The sequence below is a fragment of the Sphaeramia orbicularis genome, chromosome 9, assembly GCF_902148855.1.
Source record: "Sphaeramia orbicularis chromosome 9, fSphaOr1.1, whole genome shotgun sequence".
In the NCBI taxonomy this organism is placed as follows: domain Eukaryota; kingdom Metazoa; phylum Chordata; class Actinopteri; order Kurtiformes; family Apogonidae; genus Sphaeramia; species Sphaeramia orbicularis.
This window is the reverse complement of record NC_043965.1, coordinates 51,564,559-51,574,353: the sequence shown is the minus strand read 5'-3', so window position 1 is coordinate 51,574,353 and position 9,795 is coordinate 51,564,559. Positions and strand designations below refer to the sequence as shown.

At 37.3% G+C, this 9,795-nt stretch overlaps 1 protein-coding gene across 1 annotated transcript; it reads left to right on the top strand.

Annotated features, from left to right (window-relative positions):
• The first annotated feature begins 1,903 nt into the window (after nucleotides 1-1,903).
• On the top strand, nucleotides 1,904-6,286 carry LOC115426430 (Golgi-associated plant pathogenesis-related protein 1-like). The gene is made up of 6 exons (XM_030144562.1): nucleotides 1,904-2,036; nucleotides 2,204-2,227; nucleotides 2,388-2,597; nucleotides 2,804-2,881; nucleotides 5,381-5,530; nucleotides 6,050-6,286. The coding sequence occupies exons 2-6, from the start codon at nucleotides 2,221-2,223 to the stop codon at nucleotides 6,052-6,054; spliced, it is 450 nt and encodes a 149-aa protein (XP_030000422.1). The 5' UTR covers nucleotides 1,904-2,036; nucleotides 2,204-2,220; the 3' UTR covers nucleotides 6,055-6,286.
• The last annotated feature ends 3,509 nt before the right edge of the window (nucleotides 6,287-9,795 follow it).

The window sequence follows — 9,795 nt, the reverse complement described above, 5'->3', positions numbered from 1 at the left end:
ACCAAAGGAGATTTCAAAAATAGTTGGAGTGTCCATAACGACTGTTTATAATGGAAAGAGGAGAATGACTATGAGCAAAACTATTACGAGAAAGTCTGGAAGATACTATTAAAGAAGAATGGGAGAAGTTGTCACCTGAATATTTGAGGAACACTTGCGCAAGTTTCAGGAAGCGTGTGAAGGCAGTTATTGAGAAAGAAGGAGGACACATAGAATAAAAACATTTTCTATTATGTAAATTTTCTTGTTGCAAATAAATTCTCATGACTTTCAATAAACTAATTGGTCATACACTGTCTTTCAATCCCTGCCTCAAAATATTGTAAATTTTGCTTCCCCACCCTGTAAATAGTACCAGACAGATTAATACCCAAAGAAAAAGTATCTGTTTGCCAATTACTGTATGCACCACAAAATTTTATTTAATTTTGTTTATTGCCTTTATTGTTTTGCACTTATGGCAAAATGAGCCTTACTCAAAAGCGTCTTTGTTGGTCCAAGACAACAGTGTTCATCCATTTCAAATGCAGTTTTTGCAAATCAGACAATTCAAAACACTGACGAGCAAAACCAAGAAAAGTCACATCTGGTTTTTGTGTGATTTATAAGAATTATATAAGAAAAGTGTAATTTATTTAAAAAGCAATTGTTCATGGTTTTAAGAGGATGACAACCTTTTGATCTGCATCAATCACCAGACTTCAAAACCAAAAGCTAAAGAAGGGTCAGGTGAAGCGATGACACGATTCCATGTTTCGTATTCAGTGGGCTCTAACTTTGTACATATATAACCGATATCAATGTGTGTTACATATTTCAGTAGGTATTTGTAAGTACTTAAACCTAGTAAGGATGATAATTGCATAAAATACATTTTTTGACCAAAAATATTTAAAAATGTGCTCAGTAACAGGGTTTCATCAAAATGTCACTGATTCTGACAAGGTTGATGCCAAAGTGCTAAATATGGGATTCCCACAGGAAATTCATTTAAATTTACCTATGATGTGTTAAATGACATATTACACTGATGTCAAAATTTCGGAAAATATATTGGAAACTTTTTGACTTACACAGATTTAAAGTAACAGGATTTAAATGGGCATAGTGACATGGTTTCTTGACCCTATTATGATGTAAGGACCAATGTGTCTAGAAAACAAGTCAAATATTTTAAATACTACAAGCATTTGTTGTCACAGTAATAAGCTAACAAATGAGTGCATACAGAATAGGACAAGAGAAACTTTGATTTTTCTCACAGATCTGTGTGTTCCCTTGACCTGACCCAGAAGAAAATCCCTAAGAGAAATATTTTCTCTTCACTGAAAGGAAAGAAAAACACAGATGTCAGTCATACATTTCCAAAAAATTAAACATTAACATCCAGTTCTCAAGAAAGGTATCACTTGTGTCAAGTTTTGCACTATTGTGTAGTTCCATTTTTTTCAACCAGTTACTACTCTCCAAGTCTGCAATGTATGGGTTGTTCCTGCATGTTCTGCTCTGGGGTGCTGTTAAGGGGGGGGGGGGGGGGGGGGGGTCAACATGACACCCCCCAAGTTCTGATAGATTAGCCCCTTTTACATAATACTTCTGTTACAGAAATATTTCACCTTTATTCCACCCCCAAAAATGGGCTAAAAACACCCATGACTGAAGAGAAGTCAGGTGTTAGTTGTTCTAAATCAGTACTTTGTTGCACCATCAGTAAACCAAACACCTGAGGGTGTGTTTGTGGTACCTGTCCTGTGTCTGGAAAATACTTAACAAGTACCTACCATGACACTACATTGCAATGACATGCCTTTGCACTGCCTGGTGCAATTACTGGGGGGATCAGTTCCAAACAAATAAATACCAAAGAACCAGAAAAACGCCTTCTTATTTTCGCTGCATGCTGGATTATGTTGTGTGCAGCCTGGTCAGAGGCATGGCCTGAGTGTCTCCTCCTACAGACAGGGATGAGAGCTGAAGCATATAAATACAAGACAAACAGCATCTTCACAGGACATTCCTACAGACCTGAGCTGAAGGTAAGAGCTCCATATTATTACTTATTACCTGATTAGTTTATCTTTTGACTTTACTTTTTTTTTTGGCTTTTTTGTCCAAGTATTTCTGAATTTTTAGATGTTTTCCTAATATTTTAATCCCCAGAGTCTATTTTTGTTGATCATTTTTTGCTCTAATTCTATTCCAGCATTAACTACAAACACAATGGCAGGTTAGTGCATTTTTTCTTCCACTAAAGACAAACATTTTTACTACAGGTCATGGTTTGTCTTGTCTGGAGCAGAAGCTCAGCTCCCTACAGTTACTTTGAAAGACACTTCCTTCAGGCGCTAAAGGCTTATTAATCAATAATGCCTCTTTTAACTCTGCAGATGAGAACTTTAAGAAGGAGTTCCTGGACACCCACAACGCATACAGGGCGAAGCATAGTACTCCGCCAGTAAAATACAACGAAGAGCTGAATGCTGCAGCTCAGAAATGGGCTGATCACATGCTGCAAATCAGTACCCTGCAACACAGTGACACAAAGGATGGAGAGAATGTATTTTCCATGTCCAGCTCAGCGACTCTGAATCCTACAGGTAAGCAATAGTAATAATGTTTTTTATGCCAACCACTATGCAGTTAATCCAGTTTATCAGGTTCCATGTACTACATTTGTCATAACTTGCACTGTTGCTTAAGAAATTTGCAACCAGACTATAGACATAAAACTTAAAGAAACAAACACCGTGTTCACAATGTGAAGAGATTGTGATTTTTTGCTTTCTCTTCTGTCATATTTTAGGGAAAGAGGCTGTTGATTCGTGGTATAGTGAGATCAAAGATTACAGCTGGAGCAACCCAGGATTCAGTGGAAACACTGGTAAAACACTGGTTTAGACAGGCTTTTTATGGCCCACCATGATGTTTTGTTTTACATGTAGTAATTTATTTTAATGTAGGACTTTCTCGCCTCCATAGCACTTTGAGATTCTGTTGATTGAAAACAGCTTTATAAATGCAATTCATTATTATTATTATTATTATTATTAAAAACTACAAGAGTTTTGCAAAGATTTCATAAGCACTGCTATCTTTACTAGTATATTACTATAGGTGAGTCAAGTAACTGTGTCGTTTACTGTTGTTTTCTTAACCATAGAAGACCTGAACAGCCAATTCATCAACTAATCTAAAATGTTTAATAACTCTTGGACCACTAATCCTATTAATACATGTAAATAATTCAGGTAAAATTCAATTTTTGTCAGTCTGCCCTGCTGTGGTCTCACCTTACCTCACCTCACCTCATCAACCACATCTGCTTTACCTGTTGCACCTAGCTGTCCCCAATCAGCTGGTCAGAATATAAGTGGGGCAGATTCGTCCACCCATTGCTAGATTGTCTTTGGATCCTTCCAGACTTTCCAGCGTTTTCTTGTGCCTGTGTTTCTGTTTCCGACCTTGCTTGTTTTGACCTTGTCTCATTGCCTCAGCCTTGGCAACACAACCTGCTTTTCTGTCAGTGACAACAAGATCAGCATTTTGGATAGTCTGCTTTTTACCCTTCGGCCAACTTCGAGCCAAGGGGGTATTGTAATCGTTTTGTCATCTGTCTGTCTGTCTGTTCTTTCAACGACATAATTGCATCTGAAGAATGCATTGACATATCTGCACCAAATTTATACTGTGGATGCATCTTGGCATGGAGCAGAAACCTATTGAAAATGGGTAACCTTGACCCACTTTTTCAAGGTCAAATGTCCTTGTGCAGTTATAATATCTGATTATTCTCAAATTACTCTCAAATATATGTGTCTAACTTTTACACAAAGACAGTTTAATCTAAATTATAGGGTAGTAACTTTCAACAGAATCTTACACTATATTTGGCTGAGTGGGATCAAAAGTGTGCGGCACGTTATGTTTGTCTGCCTGTGGCGATTGCCGATGTGGCATCAATCGCCAACAACGCCCTGGTTACCCTTCATCACCTCAGTTAGAGATTCACCTGGTCTTCCCGTTTCCGACTCCTTGAACCTCCGCTGATTCTGAGCACCTGTTCTGTTAGGAGTCATCATCCTTGATCTACATTAGCTGTCATAAAAGGGTGAGCCACAGAGTTGACGTCCCAGTCTACCTGTTTGGCCGAGTGGCAGCGTTTGCATCTGCCACATTAGCACACCGGGTTTGGCGCACTCACCCCCCGATATTCTCTGCACCCATCAAGTTATCAAAGACTTTCAGTATTATCTGTGCTGTTACCTGCCTATTTGTTCAAGAACTTTTTTGCAAATAAAATCTGCTAATCTCCACACCCGAAGAAATGTGTAGCATTTGGGTCCTCCATTCTCCACTCCCCCTCACAGTTTTTCAGCTTTTCATGGTCATGAAATATGACCCATTTGGACATTTAGAGGCTCTGTAGTGAACATGGAAACACCATCATCTTTTGCAACATTGCTTCACCAGTAAAACCCATGGTGTTTGACACATAACAGTGGTTGTAGATGCTTGATTTTATGTTAAAGTTATATCTCCCTGAGACACAGGAAGGTAAAAGTTTTGGCTTTTTTTTTTTTCTATTAAATAATTGCCTTGATTGGACACATCATAATGCCACAGTTTTTTTCCAGATACATTTCTTAATTTTTTTTTAAATGGAATGTTCTTTGCAGTGGACAGGGTTTTTATGTTTTTAACATACAGAGGGGGCGACACGGTGGTGCAGTGGTTAGCACTCGTGCCTCACAGCAAGAAGGTCCTGGGTTCGATTCCAACACCAGTCGAGGGGGTTGGGACCTTTCTGTGTGGAGTTTGCATGTTCTCCCCGTGTCTGCGTGGGTTCTCTCCGGGTACTCCGGCTTCCTCCCACCATCCAAAGATGTGCACTAATAGGTTAATTGGTTAATCTAAATTGCCCATAGGTGTGAATGTGAGAGTGATTGTCTCTATATGTTCAGCTCTGCGATGAACTGGTGACTTGTCCAGGGTATACCCCGCCTTCGCCCCTATGTAGCTGGGATAGGCTCCAAGCAACCCCCGTGACCCTAGTGAGGATAAAGCGGGTTCAGAAAATGAATGAACATACAGTGGACAGAAATGCGTTGTTGAGCCTGAGGAGTATATTTTACTGAAAAATCACTTTTTTCTTCAGTTTCCTGTTTGGTTTAATAAACTTTTATGAACATCTACATGATCAGTAAATTTCTTACAGCAAAATGCAGAAGGAAATATTATAATAAATGCTGATGAATCATTTAATAAAGGTTAAATGTAAAGAAAAATCCATTTGGAAGCAGCCACCAAAATGGCTCAGGGTCTTTTTAAATATTTATAGGCGAGTTAACGTTGAGAATATCCTTGTGTTTTCTTCCTTCAGGTCATTTCACTCAGGTGGTGTGGAAGGAAACCACTGAGGTGGGTGTGGGTGTGGCCACTGATGGCAATAAGCTGTTTGTGGTGGGGCAGTATCGGCCGGCCGGCAACATGGTCATGCCTGGATACTTTGAGAAAAACGTCCTCCCCCTTGGTAAAACACTGCCACAGTTTGTCATGTTTTATTTGCTAATTTACACATTTGCAGCTTCATAAGAAATGTTCAGTTTTGATCACTTTCTAGCATAGTACCAATTCTGAAGTGAAATCAGGTTAGTATACACTTGTATTTGTTGTACATGTTTTATCTTCTCCAAATACTCATAAATATTTGCCTCATTCAGATTAATTTTGTGTTTGTGTGCAGTGATTACATCAGAAAAACTTGATGCCACAACAGAAAAATGCCCTTTTCTAACACCTTTTGATAAAGCAAGACAAACACAAAAAATAAAGCACATTTCTGATCAATCTATTAACAGCAGAGTAGGTAGATTGAAAATATACTACATCATAATCTAATTTCCATCAGTAAAGGCATAAAGCATTAGATGTAACAGCCCTTTTTTCTAATGTCACCTCTGCAAAATCAAAAGCATGCTCCTCATGCTTACTCACATCATCAGTATTAACATTTGCAAGCCTCACCTAGTATTTACTGTCACTTTTCCAGCATAAAGGCTGTGCGTTTTACAGCTGGAGGATCTGCAGACGGAGCAAACAGCACCTCGGATAAAGAAAGTGGAACAAACAAGGGAGGAGGAACAAATGAGAGAAAAAAATCCTGCATAATTCTGTAAAAGAGCACAACACTGTTACTGAATATCCCACATATATTTGTAAAAAAAAACATTAACTTGACAGGATTTATGTAATGGTCATATAAAATAAAACTTTGTCTTTTAAAATACATTGATTCATTACTTATTTGATGTTTGTGTATGCCTTCTTTAAATAAATCTGTCTTTATTATTAATATACACCATTGTATTTTATGACCAATCATTGTTCTGAGTTACATATTATTATCCATCAGTACAGAGGATTCTCCATGCCAGTAGACAGGTGATGATGTATGAAATTCTATATTTACAATGCTAACAAGGATATAACAACTCAAATTGATGAATTTGACAAGTACAAAAAGGGATTTTAATAAATTACAAAACAAATGTGCTGATTGAACAAATTAAACACAGTTGTGGTATTGTTATCTATTATATAGACTATAGAATCTTTGAATATTGGGTTTTTAATCAGGATAACATTAAAAACAACAAAGAAGAAAACCTAATATAGATGTTACCAAAAAACTTAATTAAGGTTTGTGGTCTTAGATGATGGATTGTGTAAATGTAAATTTTATGATTGTAATTCGGTGTTTTGCTTTAATCCCCTTCAGATAACAAAGACTCAGTGAAGATATCTCATTAACTTCATTATTAAAAAGCAAACTGAACATTATTCCCCTTTATGTCATAGAAGGATTTCAGTCTTGTTAACCCAAATTTAATGACAGCACATCAGCAAAAATAATTTTCACAAATCTCCACCAGAGGGAAGCAGATGGCAATAGAACAGGTTTTATGTGCTATAATGCATGTTGAACATAAGCAGGACAGTACAAACTCAGCTTATGAAGCTGTTGAAAACCCTTGTTTGATATTATGATATGATGAAATTTTGACATATATATTTACAATTTATAATTATAGTTACTTGGGGCTGGATAGATTTAAGTGCAACACTTCATGATTTCCCATTTACACCTGACCAAAAAAACAGTCCTGCATGTAAAATTTGCTGGACTGCAAATTTATGTAATATCACAATAAATATAACAACTCACTGCATTTACATCCCCCCCCCCGTTTTTTATGTTGATGTCAGTCACACTATCTATCTATCTATCTATCTATCTATCTATCTATCTATCTATCTATCTATCTATCTATCTATCTATCTATCTATCTATCTATCTATCTATCTATCTATCTATCTATCTATCATGTGAATCATAAACCACTTCCCTGACTCATGGTTACCATGGAAACCAGGCTCCGCACTATAAAAAAAATGAAAAAAAATAAAAAATAAAAAAAAAATTGGACCAATGGCCCTGTAGCTTACCGGCCAAATTTAAAGCTTTGGGAAATGTACCCAGATGCCATTTATTATCACCCAGTTATGTGTATTTATTATATTACAGAAATAGCCCATGTTTTGGTCATATTCCAATCAGATCTGTAAAAAAATTCAAATTCCAACTTGATATCATTGATACTTATTTATTGTATCAATCCACTTCCTATCTCTTATAATGGGAAAATGTTTCAAAGTTGCACCAAATCCAGAATCAGATCTGGATCAAAATAATTTCAATACCTTGTGTTGACATCATTATAAAGAAGCTGTATTCCAAGTTTGAAGTCAATCAGAACTGTAGTTTCGGAGAAGAGGACGATTGAAATGTTTTCCCCATAAGAGCCCATGTTAAATTTTCCGTAAGTTCCCGGATCCAGAGGAAGATTCTGATCCGCATGTGGCCATTATGTTTTGGTCATCTCCCCATCAGGGCTGTGCTGTAGAAATTTAAACTTAATATAATTAATATTTACTGAGTTATTGCATCAATCCACTTCCTATCTCTTATAATGGGAAAATTTTTCAAAGTCGCATCAAATCCAGAATCAGATCCAGATTCAAATAATTTCACTAACTTTTTTTGACATCATCATAAAGAAGCTGTATACCAAGTTTGAAGTCAATCAGAACTGAAGTTTTGAAGAAGAAGACGATTGAAAGTTTTGTAATGGACGACAGACGACGACGCTGGATGTCGCATAATGACAATAGCTTGCGGCATGTTGGCCAGTAAACTAAAAACCAGTCCATAAGGGCAGATTATCCCATGCAGGGTGGACTGAACGGTACATGGTTTTCCCAAGAACTGTTGCATCCCTAATCCTACTATATAATGCACGTTCTGTGTCTGATCAATCGATGTTGCAGCACAGGAGGCCGTTTGCCTTCACAGGCCTGATCGCCGCCAAAGTCGCCAAATGAATAGAAACATTACCTGACTATCTACTAGGGACAATTTTATGTCCATATTCAAATGTTGTGAGGTATGCTGGGCGATTTTAGCCTCTCTCTACTTTGAATTCTTTATCCCTGCCGCCATACTTCATTTTCTGAAGTGGTTATGCTGCCGTTCATGAAATTTCTACTGCTAGCAGATGATGCTATAATGTGACGGCTGCAGTTCACTACTGCTGTATGAATTTGATCATGCTTGACAGGCCAAACAAATACATGCTCTTCCCTTCATGCCTCACATGTTGGCTCAAATTATTACCTGCACAATGCATGATTAAATGGTAGTTTACAAATGGATAGTGGTGGCAGACAAGTTCTACTTATCATGCTATCGTACAATGGCACCACGGGTACAATGCCGCTCATATATATAGTGCACATATGCCTGCGAAACTGCAAAAATTTTATTTACCTTTGAGAATCCAAGGTTGGTGCTTCAAAAACAGGAAGCAATGTGGGTCGAAGTGTTTCCTGTAGACATGTAAATGCTGAAATCATCTGTCAGACTTAAGCACAGAGTGAGGAGAGTATGCATGTGTTTTTACACTAGAAAGACCAAAGACCACAGCTGCATTAGTATTTAAGCAGATGGAAATGAAACACGTACCACAGCAGCAGAAGTGTCAAAGATTTAAGCTCATGTCTGAGTATAAACCTATACTATATGCTCCAAATAATTAAGTTTTAGACATATTTTTTAATTACTTTTTTATTTATTTGTGAAGTATTTAAGGATGTTTTAAAGCATTTGTCAGGGGGTCGTCAGTGCTCCCTAGTGGTTGAGTATAAGGCTATATCACATGCTCTGAAAATTCAATTTTTGTCATATTCTTTAAATGACTTAAAAATTGTTCTAAATAATCCCAACTAACCAGCTAACTTCTTGATTCTTTTTGGGTTATGATGTTTACTCCTGTGGGTGGTGCTGGGTGCAGTTTTTTGTGTCCCAAGGCTCTCCTATCTCTTGTATTGTAGGGGGGTCTACTGCGCACACACCATGTATAACAAGAGTCTGTGGAATCTCTGGAGCGCCCTAAACAGGAAACATGTGACTTGACTGCTCATTAAACAACCAAAAACCTTTTTAAACGACACTTGAATGCAGGTTATACACAGTACTCATGGCTGTATAGCTCATTTATTTAAATAAATGTTAATAAATGTTTTTGGAAAATTATTTTAGGTGATTCCTATCATCTTCTTCATGTGAGACAGGTGGGCAGCACCCTAGTGCCCTCTGTTGATGAGCAACTACTGTGGTATAGTAAGTGCTTTGAAAATTTTAATTTTAGTTAGATTTACAGTTTTTCTTCAATCTGT